A 27,441-nucleotide genomic window follows, 5' to 3' on the forward strand; every position below is an offset into this window, starting at 1 on the left:
AGGAGTAAACAAAGATAAATATTTAAAAGCTGGAGTCAATAAATAATTAAAGCATATAAACCTTACCTGTTCAAGTTTTCAAAATTCTGTAATATTTCCTCCAATATTTTCATCATGATTCTGTTGCAAGCAGCATTAAAATGATCTAGCAATATAGTAACCATGCTTCATCCAGCGCAGCATTCTTGTGTAGTAGGCTACATAGCCATCTCAGATACAGAAGTTATGTCTAAAGCAGTCTGTCAATCTTCATCAACAGCTTGAGGAAAGAAAAATTGCAGTATACTGCAATATTTTTCTTAGGCTCAGCTTTCCAGTTAGATAAGGATCTATCTAAAACAAGCCCTACTTAGGTTTTTTTGCCATTGAAAATTGGTGTCTGGAGCGTGTGGAGTGCTGAGGGGAGGGCATAGGGTCCTGGCCTGCATGGGGTAGAGAGAATGATTTGGACATATATTTCAATCCGGAGAACCAAATTTTTGCCTAATAATAATTTACTTTACTTTCAGCAAAGGTCACTGATTTAGTGTCTTCCACTTACAAGATCATAAAAACAAAGCTGCCGTCAACATTACGAAGCATGTCATTATACTTGTCCAATAAAGACACTGAATTCATTTTGTTTAAGCCGGTTAGGGTGAGTATTATTAGAATACACAGCATGCTTTCCATAGATTTCACAGCTTTAATGCAGTAGATTAAAGGCTGTAAGAGTGTATTTTCTAAGCTTGTTAACTCTTATTTCTGGCTTCTGTAGCAGTAAATTGATATCGCTGTTTCTGTAGAAGTTAATTGATACAGATGCTTAAGTTTCTCAATTTCATTATCTTTCTCTTCAACTTTCACAAGAGTTTTTTGAATTTGTGCTAAGCTGGTCCACCACATGTTTCTGTATTCTATGTTAGGAACTTGGGCAGTAATCATGGGAAAGATCTGATGTATATGTAAAGTAAATGCAGTATTACAAATTGTAGCATGACTCTGCTTTGAAAAGTAGCTGTATAAAAGTGGCACCTAGCTCCATAGAGGTGAACACTGTTTTTCAGACTAAAGGAGAAGACAGATGTACTGCTTATTCTTTTTAGCCATTCAGTCTGCAGATTGTTTACTATGCTAATCGGAGAAAATGCCACATTTACTCTGTATTTATTTGAATATAAGATAACACTTCAATAATTAAGTTCTAAATATGAAATATTTATAAATTTTAGGGCTGTCAAATAATTAAAAAATTTGATCGCAATTAGTTGCACGATTAAAAAAATTAGTTGCAACTAATTGTGATTTTAATCACACAGCTAAAAACTCAAAAGTATGTGCAGCAAAACTCCAAGTTATGCAAAATTATGCAGGTACTTCGTATGGTTAGGGGTGTGTTGGGGGAAGTGAAATTTGTGAAGGTGTGGAAGGCTATGTGTGTGTGGGGGTGGGTTTGGAGCCTGGGGAGGGGGGTTCTCGCATACCTTGGCAGGACATGGGGTACTGTGGATTAGGAGAGAGGGGCAGCAGCAGGGCTGGGGAGGCTGTGGCTTGGGAGCGAGGGGCAGACGCACAGACAGGTAGACAGACACACATACACACACTGCCCAGCAAATAAGTGTGGGGGAGGAAAGTTCTGGGGAGTGGGCGATTGGGGCCCCCACAGTGAGGGAGGGAGTGGAGCAGAGGCAGGGGCTGGGGTGAATGGGGACCAGGGATCAGGCTGGGTTTGGGGATGGAGCTGTGGGTGGCTCATCCGGGGTGGGGGGAGAAGGGGGCTACTACCATGGATGTGCATGCCCCTGGGGAAAGCATGGAGGGCACATGCCCCCTGGATTTGTCCCACCCCCCTGCTCCCTCCCAGCTGCAGCTGCCTGGAGACTGTGCCTGGGCTGCCTTGTGGTCCTCTGCACTGCTACTACTGCCCTAGGGGATGGCCCAGAGGTGGCAGTGACAGCAGTGGAGCAGAGCCTGGGCATGGGCTCCAAAACCACATGCACAATTAACGTGTTAAAAAAAATAATGCAAACAATGATTAATACTTTAATTGCATGCGTTAATCATGATTAATTGACAGTCCTAATAAATTTGTTATAATTTTTTAGGTATAGAATCTAATTATTGGAGGTTTGCCTTGAATTTGTCTCCATTCTACTGTTACAGCAGAGAAAATAAATCTTGTGGGGGGGAGGAGGGGTAAGGTGGCCCCTTACTCTGTCCCCTCCCAACTTCTTCCCTATGAACCCCTTTCCCCTCCCTGCTACAGTCAGACCCTGTTCTCCCTTAGCACTGGAAGTGAGGGGCAAATTTGAAAACACTGACTTTGAAATAAACGTGCCTGTAGTAATTTGCATATAGGCATATTACTATGGGTAACCATAGACTTGGTTCATCCAGAATTGATGCATTTTACCTTTTTACCATTTTACCTGTGTACCTCCATAAACACACTGTTAAACAGCACTCCTTTGTATCTACTTGTATATAGCACAAACTATGCCTGATATTAGTTTAAAACCAAAAGGCATATAATATACCATATAACTCTGGGGTGGGCAAAATATGGCCCATGGGCTAGATGTGGCCCAGCAACTGATTGGATCTGGTCTGTGGGTGGGCACCTGCCAATTGATTGTACCCAGCCTGTCCCTGCAGGGCTCTGCATGGGACTGAGCCCAGCCTGGGGCAGCCCACACCCACCATTGGTCCTGGTCAGCAAACACATCTTCCTGGTGGAGCTGCTTGGGTACTGCTCACCTTCCCCCACCTCCAACAGCTCCTCCTCCTGCGCTGCTCCGAGTAGCAGGTAGCACAGGGAAGCGGCAGTGTCTGTGGATGCACATGCCAGTTAGCACGTGCCCAGCTAGGTGGGTAGGAGTGTGCAGCCAGGTGGCTCCTGCCCTAGTGTGCTGGGCTCCAGCTCCTGGCCTTCTTCCACCCACTTGGCTGCCCACAGGTGGCTGCTCAGTGCAAGACAAGGAGTGTTTTCCTCCCATGCTGATGCGGGGGGAGGACCTTATCTTTATATTCAAGTAAATAAAGTTTTCCTCCTTTTTTGCGTAGCACAAACCTTCCTTAAAATCCAATAAGTTGCATCTGTTCAAAGGCGCTGAGGGCTGTACTGGGTTAGTGGAGGAGCTACAGTTTGTGATTGTAGATGGTCAAGAGAGAACTCAGTTTAGTTCTTAGGTGCCAGGTTCAATTTGTAGGACAGGGTATTGAGAGAGAACATCTTTTACTTAGCACATTTGATCTGGAGTTGTCTAGCAACCAACATGGGAACCTCTCAATGCTATTTTTATAGTTACTATTCAGCAGAGAACCACTTCTTAGAACATACGTGTGAAGTTCTACCAAGTGACTCCCTTGACCTCACGCCCCATTCACTTCAGTAGCAGTTCCCCATACAAGATGTTTGTTTGTAATAAACCTTGTGGTACTCCAATATTAAAACTTTTTTCTTTTCTTTATAAGAATAACATTCAGCAAGCATTCCAGAAGCTTCATACTTTGTTAAAGGAAGAATTTAGCAGTGAAGATCTTCAGATCATAGCTTGTCCTTCAATGGAACAGGTACGTATTGAAACTCCTTATTTTGTAGTTTACTTTTTCATGCAACTTCCTCTCTCTTGTTTAATTGTCCAACATTACCTTAATGGGTAATTTTATTATCCCAAGTCCTCTTTATTCTCATGTTTTGATCAGGAATTAATTTGAACTCTGAGAAAAATGTAATTATTTAGCTTTAGAAATAACTTAGGGCAGGGATTGACAACCCTTTTGGAGCAGCGGTCTAAAATAATGCTGCTCCATCAGAAGCAAGCCACCACTTCTACGGCACCAAATTACCAGCAGCATGTATGCAACCTGGCTGCTGCTGTAGTGTTGTTGAATTGGTCCATCACCGAACTGTTGGTGGTACTTGGGCTTTGCAGGCCAGATGACTTGGCTCACAGCAGATGGCAGCTAACATGTGGCAAGGCTGAGATCTGAGCTGCCATGGGTTACCTTCCTTTTACCTTGGGTTAAGAATGTGTGTGGGCAATTGTCTTGAAGTTTTCAACTTGCAGTAAAGCCCAACTCATTTTGGCCCACGTTTATGTATGTATGTATGTATGTATGTATGTATGTCCATACTCTTAGTTTTATAACTGGTGTTAGTGATCAGACATGTTGCTATGTTGCTGTGGGTTATTATTGCTTAAGGTCACAGCACAGACTCATTTGGAGACCTGCATCCATCCACCTTGAGCACCTTATATCTGTGAAGAGGGATCAGATGTGCTTAGTATATAAAAAAAAAAAAAAATCTTTAGCCCCAAACATGAGAGAGTCCTGCCTTTGATGCTGTTTTCCTCTTCATCCTGCAGTTAATTTGGGAAAGCATTGTAAGGACCTGGTTGAACTAAAAAACAACTGGAAAATGTTTGAATATCTATGGAAACTTAAACAAAAACGTCAGCATAAAGATGTTTGAAACGCTAGGAATTTTCTTTATCAGGGTATCCTGGCATATACCACTCTTAAGAGATTTAGTAGCTTTTTAAAAAAACGATTTTTACTCTGGGGTCTTGGCTATAAATGAAATCCACTGTGGTGGTTTTAGTTGAGTTTCAGTTAAACTTTTAGTCACATTGTGGTCAGGAAAGAATTTCTCCACGACGTTTTTGAAAGAAATCCTAGAAGGGGGAAAAATTTGTGTTGATCAGGAAATGAATCAGTGGGTTAAAGTAGATTTATCTCGGGGCATGGACAGGTGACAGGTTTACCACAGAGTAAATGGTAGGGCTGTGTGAAACAGCACCGTTTCGTTTCAGCTTGGCTTCCGTTTTACCAGGACAGTGTTTTGTTTCGAGTCTTGTTTAGTTTCGAAAGCACTGTTCCATTTTGTTTCGTCGAAACTGTTTCGCTGTTTCAACACTGTTTCGATGTTTCACTTATTGGCTATAATGGGGAAGCACGAAACTTGCAGGCATGGTAGCTAGCCCCTGCTAAGGCCACGAAGCCTGCCAAGTTTCAAGGAGATAGATGCAGGGGTTTCTGGGAAACTGCACATCAAGCTGCTGACAAGCAAAACTTGTGATGTGTGACTGTGTGCGCACGTGTGTTAAGGCGCTGCCGTTTTTTCTGTCCCTCCCCCAGAGCACTGGGATTGGAAGGGGCCTCAGGGAAGGATCACAGTCACTGGCCAGCTACACAGTCAGTATCAGAGCAGTCCTTCCCCCTTCTTCCCCCTCCCTCTCCTTAGTTTCTGTGTCCCTGGAAGCCAGCCCAGCTTTGAAACTTGAAATGTTTTGAAACTTTCGAAACATTTCAAGTGCCCTCGTTTCGTTTCAAGGCTGTTTCAAAGCCTTTCATTTTGTTTTGATTTCGCTATTTCAAGCTGAAAACCATTCGAAACAGAGTTGAAACAAAACACCTAGCGAAATTTTGCACAGCCCTAGTAAATGGATTATGCTCTGTGATATATGTTGATTGGACACACAAGGCGCAGCCTTACATTGTGCAGGTCATTCCATACTTGGGTAAAACTGCCCCTCAAAGTGACGGGTGTATACCAGTTGTGTGTCCGTTCCCCTAGTTGAATTTATCCTGGAGTGGCTCAGTGCTGAATGCAAACCAGCTTCTGGGTCACCTAGTGGCCAAATGCTCTAATACTGTCAACTGCAAGCAGCGAGGTTGAGAAGTGTTCGTGTAGCCACTTTTTACTACTAATATCCAGAATAAAATACTCTAAAATAATCATGTTGTGTATCTATACCATTGATTGGCAACAGGCGTCATGCTGGGGCATGAGCACAGCTTCCAGAGAGGGGAGCTGCATCCACAGTGCTGCCACTTTTTGCTCCCTGGCTGCAATGTGGGCATAGCTTGCAGCTGGTAGGGAATTGAGCTAGGGCTTCGAGCTGTGCTCACACTGCACCTGGGAGGCTGTGGGGGCAAAATGGGGAGGAGTTGGGGGAAAGCAGCAGCAGCAGAGATGCAGCTTTCTGCTCCTGGCTCCAGCTCAGCTCCCTGCCAGCTAGAAGCAGTGCTGCAGCTGGGGATTAGAGAGACACAACAGTATGGTGGGCACAGCTCCCCTCTGGCTGGAAGCTGTGCTTACACTCCAGCAGGAAAGCAGGGGGCTAGGAGAAGCAGTGGTGGCATGGGCACAGCTCCCAGATGCCTGGCCCTGGCACAGGGAAACCCACCTTACTGCTGACGCACCAGCAAAACTACCTGGCCCATGCTCTACTGGAGCTGGGTTGGTTGTTCCAAACCTGCAGTTTATAGAGGATGCCAGCCCCCAGCTTACACCACTAAAGTAATTGGACTGCTGCACTTTGAAGGATAGGAAATACTGGACCAATCTTTTGGGTCACTATTCTGAAGCTTTGCAGATTTGGCTTTATAAATGATTCCAGATATTGCCTCTGGGACATTCTGAGTTTGCTTGCTTTATCTTTGAAATGATTTACTTCACATACCCAGTCACTTTTTAAAAAATTAAGTGCTGGTACTCAGACTTACTAGAAGCTTTGGCACAACTGACTACAGCAGATAAAAAGCTAGTCTGTCATGTCAGTAACTGTATACTAAGAGTTAGCAAGCAAGCAGAACTGGATGCTTGCACTTTTTGACCAATATCCTTGTAGTTCTCTTTGTTCTCCTAAATCTCTGAAGATTTATGTAGATGCTGAAACAAACAAAACTGGCCTGATCTCAAAACTGGATTAGCTAATACATGGTTCTGCTTTTGTATTTCTTTTTTTTAAGGTGAATCTACTTTTGTCAATGTCTAAATAGTTTCAAGGTTGAGCTGTCGGGAGTAAGTTTCTGTTGTTACATCAGTGAAAGAGATGTGAAGACACTTGCCTGAAATAAATAAAGGATCCCTGTGTGCTCTCCAACCTGTATGAAGGGTCTCTATGCTGCTTAACACAGAATTGTGGAAAAATTGAGTGCTATAGGTAACTTTTAAGTATACCACATTTACCTTTTTTCTAAAGGTGAAAAATCTGTTCAAGATTCTTGTACAAGTTCAGTTACTGCCTCCATCTGTCAGTTGGGGATTCTGAGTTAAATCCTTCCTTGCTTTCCTTTCATGGATATGATATGTGTGCAGTGGATAAAGAGCATTTGCCTAAGACACTCTGAAAACATTGCTAGGAAACCAGACTTAAGAAACGAAAAAATCGGCACATTTGAATGAAGACGTGAATGTTGGATGTTGCTGGAACTGGGTTTTAAGAGGCACACTTCAGTTTGTTTGTTTTTTTAAACCTCCTGAGAATCCTGTTAGGCATAACTCAGTTTGTGAAAATTTTGTATTACATTTCCCTGAAATTTCTGATTTTCCTGTAACATTTGATGCACTGTATTTTGAATGCCCTGTGTTAAAATCAGTGATTCCTGACCCCTGGACTTTGACTCTGGCTTGCTCTATGTGAAGAACTTTCCAAGAGTTCTTCCCATGTTACGAAATGGACACGTGGGATTTACAATGAAAAGCTGTGCAATAAGATTTCTGATGTGTGTGAGGGAACTACCTGTGTTCTGAAGGCTTTATTGTAAAGTCAGGGTTTAGCATTGAGATTCTCAGGTACTTATGGTTTTAGGAAAGGGTTTTTATTTTTATTTTTTTCTTTTCTGTTTGAGCAATGCACCTATATGGGTGAAGGGGACTACTTGGATGCTGTAGGCAATGTAGAAGGCTGCTGGTGGCAGAGCTGTGACTGTGGAACTTGGGTGGCACTGTTATAGATGAGAAAGCTTTAGAAAGGAGGAAGCACCATTGGATGAGGAAACTTCTTCAAATCATCTTAGTAAATAGATCAGAAGAAAAGTACCCACTGGGCAGCAAACTGTCCATGTGTAATGTCTTGCTGTGGTCAGTGTGCAGTGCGTGTATGTTGCATAACCAAGGTATGTCCTACTTCAAAAGGTTAAGTGCTTACATACATATCCGTAAACTGGAGGAAACACTAAAGGTGGCTTTAAGTGTTTTCAGTGACTTAGGGACCTTACTGTGTAGATCCATGGAATGCAACACCGGGACTGAAATGACAGATGTATGCATTTCTGAAACCAGTTCTCCAGCTTGCATGGTGTTTTATATTAAACTTTTTCGTCTTAACGCAAGAGTTATGCTGTTACAGATGAACCAACTGGGTACTACACTGGCAGGTTTTAAAGCCACAATGAGTAGCACTGTAGCAGACCGTTCTGAGGAAGACAGAGACATGGTATTTACAAGACCTCATCTAACTCTTTGAAATTAACTAAAGGAAATAACAAGGAAGAGAACTTATCCTTTCCCTTCACCTATTCAAGAATATAGGCTGTAAAATAATGTCCAATGCCTTGTAATATATGTACAGTTGGTATTTTTTATAGTATTTTACAAAAAAACAGAAACAAACCTGCATGATTGCTTTACAAAGTAATGATTGCTTGTACAGAAAGGGTGTGAAGGGGAAAATATGTATTACAGTAGTCACTGTTTGAATCTTTTCACTTCTAAAATGACCACACAGCTTTGAGACAGCTGTTTAAGGTTACTTGAGCGATCAGTTTATACAGCCTGTTAGCTGAATGAAGATTTGTTTAAACATGTACAGTTTCAGATATTTACATATACAAATAGTGTAAATAATTTCAAAAGATTAATTTAAAGTGCTTTATATTATCTGACTAGAATCTTGCTGTTTTTAATGTTTTTTTAATAAAAAAATTGCTTCCTATTTTGGTGCCTGAGTTAAGCTTTCTTATGTACCTTGAGGTTTGTTTAACATGATGACTTGTAATGAATGGAAAAAACACTAAATATCTTTTAGGCATGCATAGGATTTAATTAAGAAAAGACAAGTTATTTTTATTAGGAGTAAGAGAATTGGCTTTATTTGGCACAGATAGATGTATACCTGAATACTGAGTGTGCAGCTAATTGTGTTTAAAGTAATCACTTTATAGTTGTAATAAAAGTAAATTTGTATTTTCTTTACTGATGATTTTGTGCGACTAAATGGTCTCTTCACTGCAGTTGTCTTGGGGAGAAGAAACTGAGGTTATAATAGAAGAACATATTTTAACTTTTTGGTCTTTACTTAAGAGCAAACTTGGGAGTTGAAAGCAGAAAGTACCGATGTTATTCGGCCCCTGTTTTATTTGATGGCTTTTCATGGGGTAATCTTCCCATACTTTTTCATTACAATGTAGTGTTTGTCTAGTTTCCATTCCTGCTTACCTTCCAAAGGCTTGGATTTTCTTCCTTGGTCATTTGTACCTCCCATATAGCTTTTGGTTTTGAAGGTGGCATTTGAACGAACTGTTTTTATAAGATACCCTATTTTCCTTTATTAGTACAAGTAGAATTTAGTTTGTTTTGTTCTGCCACTTAGTGCTGCTTCACAGCAATTGCTCTTTCCCTTGGGCATTCTAGATTGCACCGAAAGGGCAGGATTCCAATCCCTGTTTGATGTATTCACTCATTTTGGTTTTGCATGGAATAAGTGACACTCGGAAAGACTTATGGACACTGACTTATTTGTATTGCAGCAAGGCCTAGAGGCCTGAACAGAACATCAGTGTTCCACTGTACAAGGCATTGTACAAACTCAGAGAAAGAGGTTTTCGTCAAAATGGATGAAACAGTGGTGGTAGGAGAAGGAAACAAAGGAACTAACTGGTAAAGTGACTTTCCCAAAGTTACTGAGGACAGAACCATTGTTTGAGCCTCGGTCCAACATCTGTGTATGCCATGTTTCCATCCCTGTTGCTTCCACATCATCAAAAATCAGAGGGGCCCATCTTGTGTTGGAGCCAAGAAGAACCAAATGCTAGGACCAATGTGGGGAGGTGGCAGTGTGACCTGTGTGACCTGTCATATTGGGAAGGGGAAAAAATTCTAAGCAGCTGGTATCAATTAATCAGTAATCCTCGCAGAGTTTGCATGCACCAGGAGGAGTCTGCTGCTTATGAAAGCCACTCTCTGTTCACTTCAGCGTGGAGAAGCAACATTTAGGAAGGTTGTGGTGCTGATGGAGTGACAGAGAAGAGATGGCAGAAATCTCTTGAAGGGAAAAGCATGGTGTTTGGGGCTTGGGGAAAGTCAGCCAGAGACTTCAGACTTGTTGAAGAGGTAAGAACCTTTTTATGGGCCTAAAAGATATTGGGTGTAGATGATGGTAATCCTGATTTCTCTCTTCAAGGATGACCACATCTTCCTTGGCTTCTGCCTCTGTGGTTGGTACTTTGGTCATCCTGGACTCGCCAAATGACAGCTTAGTGAGGCCGTATCATAAGACACCTTAGGACACAGGTTCTGAAAGAGAGCTTTTTATTAGGTATACTTTATTCTAAGGTTGTATAATCTCACAGTGTCTTAGAGAAACATCCACAACAAAGCTGTAAAGTAAGGCTATCCAACTTCTGAGTGGGCGGGGGCTTCATGCTCTATGGGTTACACTGAATGCTTCTCTTGTTGCACCCTGCCATACTAGTGCCTTCCCTCCTGGCCTTCCCCCAGCTCCACCACATTTCATGGGCACCCCAGCCCTACCCTCAGCTCTCTGGCTGTTGACTTTTTCCCACTTCCCAGTCCCACCCCTAGCATCTCAGACTGATAGCTCCTGTGGCATTGTGCTGACCCCCTGGGGTGTGGGCAGGAGGTGGAAGCCAGAGGAGGGAGGAGGAGGCTGGAGAGCGATGGAGGGAGTGGCAACCCTGAGGCTGCAAATTAATCCCTTGTGGGCCATATGCAGCCCATGGGCTGCCAGTTGGACGACCCTGCTATAAAGAATCAGAATTTGTGATGATTAAGACATGCTACATGAACTTGATCACCTCTCAACTGGCTTAAAAACTAATGTACACAGGTAATGCAGCCCATGTAAGATCTGAATGTTGGGATGTGATTTGATAGCACCTTGAAATCGTACATGGGAAAAACAAATTGAAATGGGCTGGGCTGTGAGCACTGCTGTATGTGGAAAACTAGCTGAAGGACTATAAAGAAAGGGTAATAACCAATAAAGGGACTTACAAAGGTTAGAAATATCATCAAAAAATAACAAAATGAGACTGAACTTGTTAAATTGCAGGCCAGTGCATGTGGGAGAAATATGAAAGCCAGGCAGGTATTCAGTGGAAGTGAGAAATCTGTTAGGCCCTAACACGAGAGGTCCAAGCTTGATTGTATTAGATACAAACTGTTATAGCAGTAGAAAAAAGCTAGCAGATTTGACTATATGAAGAAGAGCAGAGGGGCAGTTGACCATTTTCATTCACTACCAGTCATATCACCCTAGAATATGCTTCATTCAGTTCTGGGCATTTCACTGTAAGTGAATTTTAGCTTCCAGGAATTGCGTATATTTGCTGGAAAAGGTTGCAAAATGCAAAGTGGCTTATAGCAGGTGTTTGTTTAGCTTAGGCTGCCACCAAATTTGAGGCCAGCTCTACTCTCCTTTCTCCCACTTCTAAGAACCACCTTCTCACTTTATGGGGGCTAGTGCACATTGACCTAACCAGGATCCATTGATTATTTGTTTCAAAATTGAGAGGCTGTGCTCTTCAGTGCCATAATTACTCTACCTTGGCATGCAGTCAGATGCAAACGGTTAACAGCTTGAAAATGAGTTTTACTTTCACAATGAACTGACTGGCTGTCTTGACTGGTGAGCAGTCTCTGGGAAGCTCTGTGTCCACTGCAAATCATTGATTTAATGTCTCTGTTTCAACAGCGTATGCAGGCAGGAAATGATGAGAGGCAAGGCCTGGAATGTTTTTCACCTGAGCACAGTGCCAGTCTTGCAATGCTTTCTGCATCTTGGCCAGGAGCTTCTTGATCTGGACGCTTTTGGAATGAAGGAAGAGCTCCAGCTGGTCTTCTGCTGGTTTAAAGTGGAGTGTGGCTGGGTCTTTTAGCTGCAAAAGGCCAGTTCAGAGAGAAAGTAAAAAAATGATTAATGTTCCAAACCAAATGAGCATGCGCCAAGTGTACTGGTGTCAGATGCAAAGAAGGTTGTAAGGGTACCCAGGTTAGGCACCACAAGGCTTATGACTTGGATACCTGGCCCAGGAGGGTGATTCAAAGAAACAGGGGAAGGTACCTGAGCTCCCAGTCTATTCAATGGGGAGAGGTAGGTGCTTTTGAAGTCTGGATGCTGGGTGGGAGCTGCCTGGAGCTAGCCAGTAGGCCTGCGCGCAGCAGCAAGTATTCACTTTGAATTCAGCTGATTTGGAGGGGCAGTGATTCGATTTGGTGATCTGAATCACTATCCCAATTCGATTTGGCCAATTCGGAGATTTGGCCATAGACTATAGCCCCTTCTGAGGACATGAAGCCTGCCAAGTTTCAAGGAGATAGGTGCAGGGGTTTCTGTGAAAGTGCCCCTCAAACTGTTGAAAGCAAAACTGGTATCACTTGTGTGTGTTAAGGAAGGGAACTCGGAGAAAGATCAGAGTCACTGGCCAGCTACAGATATCAATATCAGCAGTTTTCCCCGCCTCTCCCCCCCCCCGCCTTTTCCATATATATGGAAGGTCACCCCATCCCCCTCCCTCTTCTCAGTTTCTGTTTGCTGCAAGCCTTCCGAATCAATTTGGGGGCTTCCAATTTGATTTGAACCTTTTGATGGGTCTTCCAATTTGATTTGGAGATTTGGCCACTGAATCAGGCTGAATCGCCTTTGAATTGAATCAGCCACTGAAGCTTTGCACAGCACAAAAGGCTGAGCACTGAGGTGTTTTGGAGCATAGGAGCCTGTCATAGGGTTGCACATTAGCAGGGTTCCTGGTTTTCTCCGATTAAAAAAAAAAAAAAATCCAAAATTTTCTTATTTAATACCTCCCCCGCCCACAATCTACAGTTTTCTGTGAAAAATGTAGATTTGGGTTTTTGTTTTTTAAATAAAAAAAAGTGGATTTTTTTTTTAATCAAAGAAAACCAGGATCCCTGCACATTAGATGCCTCCATTTGCTTAGGATCCAAAGTTTTGAAAGGCCTTCTGAAGGTTTGTGACATGACAATGACAGTGATGTTGACTCTTAAATGACAACCAAATGGTTAGGGGACTCACCCAAGAAGTAGCAGTTTAGGGTTCTAGGTCTTTCTCAGCCTGTGAGGGTCTCAACCTGCATTTCTCACACCCCAGGAGAGTGCCTTGTCTATGGGCTGCTCTGGCTGAGGGGGTGACACTGTCCTGTGAAATGCTGGGCATGCTGTTGCAAAGAATGGAAACTTAGCAGGGGCCACAAAGAGGGAGAGTGCTTCCCAATCCCTGAATTTTGAATGCATAAAAATTGGAAATAGTCCTCAAGGCAGGAACTGGGACCTAGCTGTCCCTGCTCCCTGTTGCATTCCCTAACCCAGGGGTGGGTAAAATATGACCCATGGGCCAGATCTGGCCCACGGAGGGGCTTTGTCTGGCCTGCAGCGGGTCCCTTGGTCCCACCTGGTCCAGGCACTGTCTGGCTGTGGTGCATCCTGCTACCCCCTGGGCATGCAGTGGGTCTGGGGCAGCTCCACAGCTGGACTACTTGTACTGGTGGGGACTCACACTGCACAGCCCCAACCTCACACCTGCTCAGGCTAAACAGTGGCAGCAGCAGTGCTGGCTAGGTAGAAACTGTTACTCAGTGCAGGAGAAAAGCGGCTCTTCCCCCTTACCACTCCCTGGTGCTCCATGCTACAGCTGCCCAGAGCGTGCAGTGGGCTGCCCTGTGGCTCTGCTGCCATCACTGCCTCTGGGCTGCCCTGTAGGGCAGCCCGGTGGCAGTGCAGTGGAGCCGCAGAGCAGTACAGCGCAGGCTCTGGGCGGCTGTAGCACAGAGCGCTGGACAGCGGCAAGGGGGAGGGGCCGCTTTTCACCCAAGCCGAGCAACAGTTTCTGCCCAGTGAGTCTGGAGCAGGCATGGGGTGTGCTAGGACTGCACGCGGTTGGTAGTGGCAGGGAGGCAGTGTAGGGTGCATGGGCTCCAGGCTGTTGCAGGGCAGGGGCGGGTGCTGACCAGCTTGGGGGCGGGCCCAGGGGGCTCCCGTGCATGTCCCACCATACCCACAAACCCCATAACGACACCCTCCCCCACACACCCCACCAGACACCCCCCTGTGTGCCTCTGGGGGGAGCCCTGCTCACTTCTACACGCACACACCCCACCACAAACATGCACCCACAACCCCCCAGCCACCCTGGTCCTCCACACACCCCACAAACCCCTAAATACCCACCTGCCCACATCCACACTTACCCCCACACCCCACATATACCCACCCACACCCCCACAGTATTTAAGAGTAATATTTCATTTTGAGCTATTGTGCAATCACCTCTCTCTCTCTCTCTCTCTCTCTCTCATATATATATATATATATACACACACATGACACAAATGCACACAAATCAGAACAAAAATATTTTTAAAAATAAAACTAAAATGTTATTGAGGATGTTTGATTTCTAGTATAGAACTTGTTTTTTTCCGGTTCCGAGATGGGAAACCCAAATGCAGTACTTCCCAAATGGAGTACTTTCAGGGTGAGGAGAGGGACTTCTAGTGGCAAAGGTCAGGGGTTAGGGGTGGGACTTCTGGTCCCAAGATGGTGACCAGGGGATGGGGCACCTGTCAAGGGGTGGGGCTTCCCTTGTGGCCCTCGACATTCTGCCAGACTCGTTAAGTGGCCCTCCAGCTGAAATAATTGCCCACTCCTGCCCTAGCCAGTAGGATACAGTCAGGTTCCTCCTTGCTGGCTCTCCTCACCTCTGGGATCTTCTGTTCCTTCAGCTTCAACAGGAAGGCTGGAGGATGCCCTCACCTAGTACACTGTATAGCTGGTTGTTCAAAAGTGTTTCTGAGAGATGGGAGCTGTGGGTCTGAATCCTTTCATCCTGAAGCAGTTCTAGAAATTGAGGCTCCCTTTTCCTGGGAGAGTGCTCTTACCACTTAGCTCTCGGCCATGCCACTGCCATCATTACAGTGGTGCTCTTAGAAGAGATTAGCCATGGCTGCCCTATTCTGTGCTGAAGCAAATGCAGGTGGTGTGTGTTAGGCAGGCTCAGAGCAAGCCACCCAGGCTGCTTACAGATGTGAAAGAAAAACAGTGCTTTAAGATTGGTGCACTCCCACACTGAGCACAGCACATAACCAGAAGAGGAATTGCATTAGTCTGCCCTGGCCTGCCCAATGTCTGTATAGATTGCTCACTTCAGCAGGGCTTTTTGGCACTTTTATGTATTAGCTAATTGAATTAGACGCTGGGGAGCCAGGTCAAACTAACATGCTTCTTCTGGTAAAGTGCTAGGTTTTGGGGGTTTTTCTTCACATCTGTCGGGGGCCATAGGCAGTGTGTTGTCCAGCTGCTTGAACCAGGACAATTCTGGGCATGTGCAGAAGACAGACCTGTGGGTGCTTGGGGGACTGTTAGATCAACAAGGGAGGTGCCTGGTCAGCTGAAAGGCCTCGAAGGTTAGCCTGCAGTTAAGCAGGTGTTTGGGGACTGCAGTTTTGGAGTCAGGTGCCAAAAGTTTGCCCAAGTCCTATTTTAGGCACCTGAATCCTCCTTCTGATCTGGCCTACAGTCCCATTGCAAAACATCGTGAAATGCACAATGCCTTTGTGACAGTACAACATTGCAGTGCCTGTACTTCCTTGTTTATTTAAAACCATATTTAAGCTTTTCCTGTAAATTGAAAATGGTCAAACAGGAAATCCCCAGAGGGTGGTTTGTTTTACGTGCAACAGCATCTTCCATCCGAACACTTCTGACAGCTCTATAGAACAGCAATTGCAAACGTGAAATGAAGCAGTAAGTACTCAGAAGAGATTTTTTTTAGGATACTCACAGGATTCCAAGAAGACATGTCGTCTCAGTCAAACTATTTTCTTTGGAAATTAGTCCTGTGAAGTGGTAAATAGGAGACAGATCTGGAGCACTGATGCCTGCCTGGTTGTGGGAACTTACCTTTAGCCTGGCCCCCATGTTAAAATGGATGCTGTTGGAGTCTTTAGCAAATGAGAGAGAAATTTGGTCCTGAGCCACAACTTTAATGCTGATATAAACATTGAGCTTCATGGAGATGGGCTGGAAAGGAGGAGCATGAACGTGGTGGCTGAAGTCATGCCAGCGCCAGTGCTTCTGTTCTACTCCTTTCTTATCAAAGTAGGAACCAGAGCAGAAATCCAGAATCATCCTAGAGCGAAACCTGAGTTAAAGCATGTACCTCTCAAAAAGCACCTCTCGAAGAATATAAATAATAATGAGGAATACTTGGCCTCAGATTATCCGTTCTCCTTTGACACTTCCATAACTGCCAGGCCACCAGAGGCATTTCTCCTGATGTTTTGTAGTGTTACAAGGCTTGGAATCGGGCATGTTCTACATAAAAGTATCTTCCCATGTGCCAAGGGCAAATACCTAGAAAGAAGGACTTAGATGCTAATGGTAGTGTTAAGAGTGATGCTCTAGCCATGATGGTCCAGGAATTATGCTAGAGGCAAGGATTTTTGGGGGTGATACGTTTTATTAGGCAAACTGTATAGTCAGGATGCATTTAGACAAAGCAATCTGCTGCAGGTTTGAATGGGAAGGCAAGCGCAGCAATTGTTAAGAACAGTAGGTAGAGTTGTGAAATTGGAGAGGGGAGAAATTCCCAGGGGTAGCAACAAAATAATTAGTAGAAGAAAAGCACCTTGTCTACTGGGAGATCAAGACCTTTCAAAAGGGAGGAGGACCATTATCACCTGTAGTGTGTGGGAAGAATTTCAGAAATCAGGCAGATTGTAGTGTGTCATAAAATCAATATTGATGTTCAGTCCTTGATTCCTGGTGTCCAGCCTTTTTATAAATTTTTGTTCCCAAGCTTGCCTTGTAAATGTGTTTGGTAGATTTCCCTTGAGTATGAGGATAGCGAGGTCAAATGGGGAGTGGTTGTTCTATGAACAATGTGCTTCTACTGACTCGTGTGTCCCTGTCCTTTGTATTTTTTTTTTTTTTTGTGAGAGTTCATGCTGGTGCATCATTGCTGTGTTGTTACTATGAGGGGTCAAAAAAGATTTTAGATCCAAAACTGAGATTCAAAGAATGCCTGCCTAAACTCAGCAGGCACGTCCATTTCTGCTTGCACACATGCTCAGCACTGCCCTAGTCTGAGACATTTGGGGTACGGACAGAAGTGACAATTTTCCCTTGATCTGGTCACAAAAAGCAGTTTATAGCTGTGACCAAACACAAATACATAGCTGCAAACAGCTTCAAAACTGGTCAACTGGGTGGAAATTTGACCCCTCATTGCATGAGGTATCAGATAAAGATGTTACAAAATGTAGGTCTTTTGTAACTTGTGTCTGCTGAGCTCCCAGTCTGTCGCTGTTTTCAGAATGGGAGTGGGAAAGGGAGTTCAGAGAGAAAGCAGAGGGAGTTCAGTTTGGGGGGTTTTCAAACCCCCCCCACCAAGGGTGGGTGTGGATGTATTGCAGCTCCCCCGCCCTGAGGTAGAGTGGGGCTCCAATTTGCCCATCCCACCCTTCAGCACCAGCTGTGGAGCCTGAAGAACCGGCTCCTTTCTCTACCTTTCCTGCCCTCCTATTCTGAAAACAGCGAGCACTGGCAGAGAGCCTGGCTGTTGCTATGAGAACCTGGCTGCATGCTCCCAGCCCACAGCTAGATTCCCCTCTCCCTGGAACCACCAGGGAACTTCTGTTTGGTTCGGGGTAACAGTATAACTCAGAATGCTTTGCAAAAATTGTTCTGAGTTACAGCTGGCAGCTGCACCCTTGATGGCCAGCTCCTGCCTCAGCCTAGACTCATAAACTAGGTGCTGCTCTGCCTAAAGGCCTTGTTGCATGATACACCTAGGCTGTATTTTATTTAGATCAACTGTTTGTCAGTCCCAGTCCTGGCATTGGGGTCTAGAACTGACTCTGGTGCAGGGAGTTGAGACCTGGGTCCAGCCCTGACACTGACAAACTTGTTGGTCCCAGCCCTGGCAGTGCATGGGGTTGGTGAGGACCACAGGTATTATCAGTCCCATGATAGCATAACATGTATTACTTAACATGATCTGGAAATATTCTGTGCCCAAAAGTCCTAACTTGACTACAACTTAGCATGAGTTTTCGTGCTTGAACACATGGGTTCTAAGAGCGTCTATACACATGCTCCAGGGTGAAGGGGGGTGGGGAGAGGCATTTTAATTAGAGAGACTCTGAGAGCTGCGCTAATTAAAGCGCCAGCAGCGTCATGTGTATTCAGTGTCCCACACTTAAAAATGGCAGAAGTGGTGCTTTAACTAAAGCTCATTCGACAAGTTTTAGTTAAAGCACCCCCACTATCATTTTGAAACATGGGGACGTTGACTATATGTGATGTGGAGGCTGCTAGAGCATCCTAATTAGCACGCTTCACACACAGCAAGCTCGATTAATTGTGCGGAGTACAGGTCTGTCTCATGTATAGGTGCTTTAACTGCAGTTAACATCCTAAGTAAAACATGTATCAAAGCCTTTACGCTCCTAAGGAACTAGAGCAAGAGTGGGCAAAATACAGTCCACAGACTGGATCTGGCCTGCCAAGCCATTCTATCCGGCCCATGGGGCCCCTAAAAAAATTACTAAATTAATATTTATTTGCTCCTGGCTGCCTGTCAAAGCTGAAGCCAGGGGCAGTAGGACCCAGGGGGAGCCCTCAGCAGGACTGAGCAGCCCAGCTCTGCTCCGCCCCCAGCCATTTCACTCTCTTCCTGCCCCCGCCCTGCTCTGGCACCACATGGCTCCTGGCTGCATCGCGGGATGGGGGAGCATTGGGCCATGCTGGGGTGTGTGTGTGTGTGTGTGTGTGTGCATGAGCATGCACGCAGGCAGGAGCAGTGTGTGTGTGTGTGTGCACGTGCAGGCAGGGATAGTGTGTGTGTGTGTGTGTTCATAGGATGAGTCCCGTACACACACCTTACCATATACATGCACCCACACCCCTCTTAGACTACACCTTTATGGACACTACACAAATGAATGTAAATCAGGACAAAAATATTTTTTTTAAATCAAATTAATGAATACTGTAGATGTTTGCTTTTTAGAATATAATTAGGTATTTTTCTGGTTCTGAGATGGCAAAACCCCTTGCTGAAAGGAGTACTTCTGGGGGAAGGGGAGGGACTTCTGGTGGCAAAGGTCAGGAGTTAAGGGGTGGGACTTCCGGTTACAAGATGCCGACCAGAGGGCAGGGCACCTGTCAAGGGGAAGGGCTACCCATGCGGCCCTCGACAGCTTGCCAAAACTTGGTAAGTGGCCCTCCACCTGAAATAATTGCCCGCCCTTGGACTAGAGCATGTGTAACACTTGCTGACAGCATGGAGCTGCCTACAAAATTCAAATACAGCCACTACCTTTTTAAAAACACAGCTACAGGTAGAGGAGGTGCCCACCTTGTTATATAACAACTTAGTAATATTTTGAGCACTTGCTGAGGCAGTAGGAGGTCCATATCTGGAGTACTGTGTCCAGTTTTGGGCTACCACCCTTCCTTTCTCCTGCATTTCTGGGCTAGGGTAGGCAGCGCCTTGCTCACCTGGCCTCAGTGGGTCCCTTTCTGACATGTCTCCAGTCCAGGCCTAGGCACCCAGGAGAGCTGTATTAATCAGGGGGTGCCTAGGAGTTAGGCCACAGTAATAGAAGGAATCTGGAATCTGTGCCACATTTCTACTCTAAGTGGCTTAGTCTAAAATCCTTACTCAGCTGCTGCCTAACCATGGAAAAAAACCCACCTGTGTGAGTGGAACTTCACTCTTTTTTTTACTTTCTGATCTAGGCATCCCCACTGATTTCATGCCACTTCAATTTGTTAATTCTCACTAACACAGAGAGATGTGATGCTCTCCCTGAAGAGACATGCTGGAAAATAAATGGCCAGGAATCTGGTTTGTGGTTTTGTTATACATGCTGGGGATGGAATTCATCCCAGTGCAGAAAAGCCAGCACAGTAGCGTATCTGTCTAGTAGCATAACTAAGCAGAGGTGGCCAGGGCAGCAGCCCCTGGTGCTGACCTGGGAGAAGGAGAGGGGACCAGAAAATTAACAGTTGTCGCTATAGTAATGCAACTGCCCTGGTGGCACCCACATCCAGAAGTCAATGCTGTCCCTCTGTGCCACGACTGTCCTGGGCGCCCAGCTGCCCCATTACACCTCTGTGCATGTGACTTAGCTTCCGCTTCGCTCAATTGGGAGCGTAGGTGAGATTTCAGTAGCGGCTAGGACTGCGCTGGGACTAATTTCTGTCAGCCTGAGCTCTGAGGGCATATCTATATGGCACAAGGCAGCAATGGACAGAGATATCTGAGCTCTTCATGCACTTATACCAACACCAGCACCAACTGCACAACCACACAAGGGCAATGTGTGTGAGCTAGTGTACCCTGCTGAGAACAAATAATGCAGCTCTGTTGCTCCTAGAGCCAGTGCTAGCATGTGTGGAGCTAAGAGGGGTCTTTCAGCACGTTACTACATGGATATATGCTGATAAAATTATTTATGGAGAGGGCTGCTTGCATCTATGCATTCTGGTTTGGCCCAGTTGTACAAGACTAGTTTGAAGGCATATGTGAGGACACAGTTGCACACAGTTTACTGTGTGTAAACTAGCCTCTCTTCTCAACAGTGATATGCTACCTCTTACTATTTCCCTTCACACTGGAAAAATAGGAAGCTGTTTCCTTTCCCTTGAGTAGCCTTTGATGCTGTCTATAATTTGCAGCTTGACACACATTTTTATTACAGCGCAAATCCGATGGTCTGTTTGCTTTCTCTCCCTGGCTCCAAGATTAAAAATCTAAAGAATTATGCTCTGGGGAGCTAACTGTTATCTAGCAGGCTGGACAAGGAGAAAATCATGTGAATTTGGGACTATGTTCTCCTCACTTTAATGTATCACTGTTCATCTCTCCCACTCAGTTTTGATTGTGTGGACCGAACCCTGCTATCAGTTACACTGGCTAAAACTCTCCTTTGCTATCCATAGGGTCGTATTCTGTGAAAAGCTACATTGCTGTAACTAGTCTGCCCCTATGCTACCTACACTCCATGGACCTGAATCTGAACCATTGCAATCAGTGGAAACACTGTATCTGGCCTGAATAGATACCAAAGTCAGGCTACTGAAAGCAGCACCTGGAATTGTGGTAGGCATCTACAGCCAATTCTCCTGTAGACCTTGAGAAATTTATCAAAGAGCTGTATATGTTTGCTTGTGACATTTTGATTAAGAATGCATATCCCAGTTATATGTGTGCACAGATCAGGGAAATTATTTGCCAAATAATGAGAGTGAGAGATGAACGAAGCAGTGGCGGGGGAGAATCAGTGCAAATTCAGCACCATACAAATAAAATCAATAACTGTGGTACAGCAACCAGCAGGGTAGCTGGCATCAGGACCTGAAATCAGTTTCCAACACAGGGAATTCAGGTCAGTTTTTATCATTCATCCACGTGTCAGTTTGAAATTTTCCTATTTAGGGGTAAAGAAATTGATTCTCATCATGGCTGCTGTACAAATCTGACACGAACTGCAGAGGCTGGGGAGCTGGTTAGCACCCCTGTTGTGCTGAGTGCCAAGTGTTAGAAGAAATGAAGACGGCAATAACGCTACGGTTAAGATGTTTGGTGCCACAAATTGAAGGCAGGCTTGAACTGGTCTAGGTTACCAATAGATGGCATGACAGTGTTCTTTTTTAATTAAGCTTGTTGGATTTTTTACTATCGAGTAATGAGATGCAGCTCTAATTTATTTCCATAGTGAAATGCTGTGAGAAAGGGGAATCCCTGCACAGCAGTTCCGCTATAAACAGTAGTGGAAGTGAAGTGGGGGCAACCTGGTGTGTCCCCTTTGGGAGTTGGGGGTGCAAAATTAGCTGCTGCTGCAGCTGATAGTTGGCTGTGCTGCTGCTGTGGGCAGTGAGGTGACTGGTGCTGCCCCAGGCACCTCTGGCGCTCAGGGTGCAGAGCTGCCCTGTTGCACCTCTGACTATAAACCAGGGGCCAGCTTTTCAGAGGCTGTAAGTTAACATAGCTTAATTGATTTCAAAGCAGCTGTGCCCTTTACATCAGCTCAGGATTTTGCCCTCAATGCTCCCTCCATATCAAGCATGCGCTAATTCTAAAGGGAGTGCAGAACAGTTGTGGTTTAACACAAGGACAGACGTAGGGAGAAGAGCCAAGAGAACTGTAAGGCCTGACTGCAGCATATGAAACATGGTTAAGTAGGCTTAAGTTCTAAGCTTACACAGAGGCCGCGCATTTCCATAAACTCATTCTTGTGGCAAACATGGGATTGTGACTATGATGCTTAACTCTCTCTGGGATTTACTGCTGCACTGGGGATATTTTTCTTGTTGATCCATGACTGCTGTTGTGGTCCAACCGCTATCCAAATGTGAACAAGTGTAGGTAGTGCAATACGACTCAATTGCCAAGAACATTAAAAATGAGGCAATGTGTTCTACAAGCTTAGGCCAGAAAAAGGCTCAGGAAAAATAAACGTAAATAAAATAAGGGAAATAAATGGAGGAAATGTGTCTGAAAATAAAAACAGCACTGTGTTTTTAGAGAAAACACAGAGTTAGTACCAGGCAAGAGGGCAGCAGAGAGTTATGGAAAGAAAGCAAGATGGGGAGGGGGGTAGAAAATACAGGGTCAGGCTGATGGGGTCAGTGGTATTTTACTGCTGCTAGGAATTACTGTGGGTGCATGTTGTAAAAAACTTACTTCTTAGTGATGGATGAAAGAGCAATGTGTCTGGAGGCAAATACTGTGATTGCAGTAGTCTTTATGGAAGTGTTATTACAAAGGCTATTTACAATGATTTGTAATAGTCAGTTAGATGTTTAATGTGTCTATTAATTAGTTTCAACACAGGCAGGACTTGTAAAATTCAAATCAGCACATACCTACTTTCCAGTTTAAGAGATTAAAGTGAAAAACTGATATTTACGTGCTGTATTGATCTCCTCCACTCCCCAGCTTTTAGGAGGTAAACTTTCTTGGGGGTGGAAATTAGAATTTGAGGGCTTAAAAGCTGTGATCTCTACAGAAAACCACATATCATTAGATATTAGGATTTAGACTAGGGATCAAATTGGTCACCTAAGCAATTCTTTATGAAAAGAGAAACAAACTAAAAGCAAGGGTGCCATCAAGCTACAAAGATACTGGCCCTTGTAATTTCCCTTCAGAGGCACACACTAAGATCTCAGGACAAATCGAAGTGGAAGGCAAAAACAGAGGCATTGGCATAACTAGGTTTAATCCAGTTTAAGAAAGAGGAATAGCAAGTGGCTGGGAGTATAATTCTGCTTAAAATTCAATTTATTAAATTTCAGATTTAAATGATAAAATTGCGGACTCGAGACCAAAGTCTGCAATTAATGTGCATGATTTGTGGTGGGTAGCAGCCACCAGCTTCTTGAAGAAAGCTGTGTCACATGCACTATCAACAACAGCATGGGATACTACACCTTAAGCTGAATGGCCCCTGCCTCAGTTCATGGTGTCGCACCACATGCGAGTCCCTCTAGTCTCCAGATTCTGTACCTCTGTTGCACGTATGGTGGTACCTAGCTGCATGGGTAACACCAGAGGTTGGCAGTGTATGGCATGGCCAGTGGAGCCACTGGATCTTTTTGGCCCATAGAGATGCTGAGGTTGGGCAGCTGGAAGTGGTGCCCAAGTTGCTGTCAGTTCTCTTTGCTCCCCACCTCCTGCCCTCTCCCCTCCTCAAGGCTCCCACATGAGTGAAGCTTGCAGCCAGAGCAGAGCTATGCTGGGGCCAGGCTGGGTAGGGTTGGGGGAGAGGGTGGGGAGAAGTAGCAGCAGTGCACAAGCAGGTTCTAGCTCCTTGGCAGTCCCTCTTATGACCTCGCTGGATACCTAACACATACCTCAGCTCCTTCTTTAGATCTGGCACCACTGCAGCTGCTATGTGTGTGCCAGCTCTACTTGCTCCTCACAATCCTGCCCACTCAGCATTCCTATCTGCTAGTGCTGCAACCCCAAAAGGCAAATCACTGCCTATGACCCCTAGACTTCCTGACTGTATAAACCACTCTTTATAGGGTTGCTGTCAAGAAAACCTTCTCACAGCACTCGAGCTTACCAGAAGAGCCTATTCTGATGGTAGCATGTTGCATAGCCGTGAGGGGTGAAGAACGCTCGGATCCCTGTGTAAGAGTTATCCTCAAGAATGATGTATGTAAACAGAACTCTGTTGACATACGTGATCAGGATGGCGATATTACCGGATGGATAACTGAGGGAACAGTTAAGGAACAAACAGCATCTTGAAAGTACACTTTCCACAAAATAAACACTTCACAAAAAACCTGGAGGCAGGAGGATAGATTTCTGCCACATACCAGTGGCCAGACCCCTTGGCTGTTGTAGGTCAACAGTTCTAGTGAAGGTATTCTTGGCCTCTTGTGGGCTGAGATCGAGTGTAGGAAGGAGCTTAAGTCCTGGATTAAAGAGTTTGGGTTGGAGGATGCTTGCCTGGAGCATCTGGGGGCATCCGAACCCCAAGACCTCTGGGCTTGGGTCTACACGTAGGATGCCTGCCAATGGATTTGGGAGTACTGAAGTCCCAAGGTGAAGGGTCTGGGATGGGGGATGCTCACCGGTTGTAGTATCATACATGGTATTTAGAATGATTGAGTTCTGCCTGCTCAGTCAATATGGTTTTTGGAACGATTGAGTTGTGCTCAACTGATACGATTTGGTATTCATTTGGCTAATTTGATCTGGAATATGAATTATATTATAAAAAAAATTGAGATGTGATTTATCTGTTAGCACAAGAGAAAATTCCCATCCAAAAATTCTCTGGGTGGGTTGCTAAAGTGATTTGCTGTTAAGTTTGTCACACTGTGCAACACATATTTACTGGATACTAAACCTGACCTGTCCCATCTGGAAAAAGAAGAGAGAATATCTGCCCATCAGGATAATATCTTCTTACAGCCTCCCTGGCATGACAATTCTGTAGGAATGAAACAAACATAGAAAAGGTGCATGACGGGGGATGAGGACATATTAACTTATGTCCAGTTTTAGCACACATGTAATGTGTCAGTGGCTGTGTGCAGTGCTAGCACTCCACTAAGAATTGGTGACAGTGTGACAAGGATGTTTTGATTTGCGAAGAATGTCTCCTCCAATATTTCCTGAGCCCTAATTTGGGACCAAAATCACTTGATCCACTAATAGAAACCCTTATGTTTTACCCTATTTCTTTGTTTTGTCTTTAAATAAGTTTCTGACGACAGAGAAAACACCATCTTCAAATTCTATGTTTTACATGGTTCATGGACAAAGCTCAGTTCTCTTTAATTTACATTACTGGCTTTTCCCCAGTGATAGACTTTGCCAAGAGGCTTTCTTTCCATCAGACATCTAAGTAATTTATCTGGCAGTGTACTGACAGATGATTGCAAAGAACATATAAACATTTCTTTACTAACAGGTTAGCTCCAAGCTGTACAAGGGGGCTGGTTTCAAATTCTTCTGAGAAGAAATGAATAGCATTGCTATTTGCTTCACATAAAAAAAATGCAGAACACTGCTTTGTTTGCAGAGTGGGGGAAGTTTACTTCTAGCATTTGAACATTATTAAAGTAAGAGCTTATTCTCTAATGCAAAAATGGGCCATCCTTACATTTCTCTGTCAAGGAGATTAGAAGAGGTTCATCTTGGTAGCCTCTAGGCTTACACATTCCTTGTGCATAAAGTGACTGCCTCTGGCCATTGCAGTAGCACCAATTTATAACCTGAGGATGTAGATTTTGCTCTGCAGAATAGCTAAAATTATTTCCTAGCTTTGAGGGAAGGGGAGGGAAAAGCGGTCCCTTTCATTTTTCTTTTTCTTTTTTTTTATGAGGCCAAAAGCCAGACAGGATTTGTAATCCATATATTTCAGGGTGAGAAGCAATATAATACATTTCTTGATCCTAAAGCAGACAAACACACAGCACTGATTGTGTGGTAAATTAGAGGTAATTCCCTTGTAAAGTTATGCTTATTGTAATGCTTGCTGCTTTGAGAAGCAGGAGGGAGTTCAATACAAGGGCTCAGAGTCTGCCACGATTGTTCACAAAGCTGCTGAACAGTTACGTGTTTTATGGGAATTCCTTTGGGGCGGGGTTATCAACACCAGACAGGACCATTCAGTACCTTGTTGGGTCAGGCCTGCCAAACAGGATCTTAATTGTTGCAGACTCCTAGTGGAGACTGAGACTACAATAGGACTGAGACTACTTGGAGAGCAAAGGGGCTACTCAGCATGAAGATTTGATGTAGCTGAGTAATGTAGAACAGTGGTTTTCAACCTTTTTCTTACCGGGACCCATTTGTAAAGGTTCATGTCCTGTCCTGACCCACACCCCCTGGCCCTGCTGGTGCACGACTCACAGTCCCTGGCCTCTCTGGGGCCATGCTGGTGTCCCTCACTCTCGATCCACAGCCCTGCTGGTGCCCCTAACTTCCAACTCACAGCCCCTGTCCCCCCAGCCCTGCCGGTGCCCCTCACTCCTGACCTGCAGCTCTCTGCACCCCCAGCCCTACCGGAGGGCCCCCAGCTGCCCCCGTCCTGCTCAGGCTGGAGTGTAGTGGCTGCAGCAGCTCCGACTCATGCAGGCAGCAGCAAAGCAAGTCCAGCCCCTGGCACGGACTAGAGGGAGGAGGAGGGGAAGCTAGCACCCCTGCCCTGGGGTGGCCTGTGGCAGCCTGGTCACAGTCCCTTCTACCCCCTGAGCAGCATCTTCTGGCCACCCTGCCCCTGGGAGCGCCCAGCCCAGCCTCACATCTCTCTCCTTCCCCCCTCCCCTGCCACTCTGCCCTGCCGCAGTCTTGGCGCTTTCCTGGGATCAGCATTTCTCAACCTGTGACTCGTGACCCTCTGAAATTTTTTTGCGACCCACTTTTCGGTGGCGACACACAGGTTGAGAAACAGTGATATAGGAGACGGGGGGATCATTTCAGGGATTGTGTAGAGGAGCAGGAGTGTGGGGTGAAGCAGGGGGTGAAGGAAGCCTCAGTCTCCCTATATATATACTACTGTCTACTGTACAACTAATCCTTGGGTCCTGGCCAACAAATACATGTGAATAACAGTTATGCAAGTTCCATGAAAACAGTTGCAGCTGAGTCCAGAGGCACATTCTGGTGCAAATGAGCTGGTTACCTATTTCTCAGACATGTCTGCTCCTGAAGCACATGGCAAAGCCCTATTTGTCTCCAGTCAGACTAACCTGCTTTTCTCTTTCCAATACAGCTACTCCTTGCTTAACGTCATAGTTATGTTCTTGAAACATGCAACTTTAAGCATAGATTCATAGAAGTAGGGTCAGAAGGGAGCTAAGCAGATCATCTAGTCCAACCCCCTGCCCTGGACAGGAATGAATACAGGGCTCTTATGACCCCTAATAAAGTTAAGCTCAAA

The 27,441-nt window shown here is 45.0% G+C and overlaps 2 protein-coding genes across 7 annotated transcripts in view; one reads left to right on the forward strand and one right to left on the reverse strand.

Moving 5' to 3' along the window:
- The window catches only part of COG3 (component of oligomeric golgi complex 3), a 53,876-nt gene extending 44,911 nt beyond the window's left edge, over positions 1-8,965 (forward strand). For both annotated transcript variants that reach the window (XM_019500456.2, XM_014608329.3), the window contains exons 21-23: positions 510-637; positions 3,454-3,552; positions 6,739-8,965. In XM_019500456.2, the coding sequence (XP_019356001.1) occupies positions 510-637; positions 3,454-3,552; positions 6,739-6,768 (257 nt within the window). In that variant the 3' untranslated portion in view covers positions 6,769-8,965. The remainder of the gene's footprint in view (positions 1-509; positions 638-3,453; positions 3,553-6,738) is intronic.
- A 1,314-nt stretch (positions 8,966-10,279) lies between these two features.
- The window catches only part of ERICH6B (glutamate rich 6B), an 81,453-nt gene continuing 64,291 nt past the window's right edge, over positions 10,280-27,441 (reverse strand). For 4 of the 5 annotated variants that reach the window (XM_059727286.1, XM_059727228.1, XM_019500459.2 and 1 more), the window contains exons 13-16: positions 24,896-24,984; positions 24,106-24,258; positions 15,926-16,154; positions 10,280-11,889 (exon numbers count right to left, since the gene is read on the reverse strand). In XM_059727286.1, the coding sequence (XP_059583269.1) occupies positions 11,677-11,889; positions 15,926-16,154; positions 24,106-24,258; positions 24,896-24,984 (684 nt within the window). In that variant the 3' untranslated portion in view covers positions 10,280-11,676. Of the gene's footprint in view, positions 11,890-15,925; positions 16,379-24,105; positions 24,259-24,895; positions 24,985-27,441 lie in introns of those variants that run through there. The other variant, XM_019500463.2, reaches the window with a different exon arrangement.

The sequence above is a fragment of the Alligator mississippiensis genome, chromosome 1, assembly GCF_030867095.1.
Source record: "Alligator mississippiensis isolate rAllMis1 chromosome 1, rAllMis1, whole genome shotgun sequence".
Taxonomy (NCBI): Eukaryota; Metazoa; Chordata; order Crocodylia; family Alligatoridae; genus Alligator; species Alligator mississippiensis.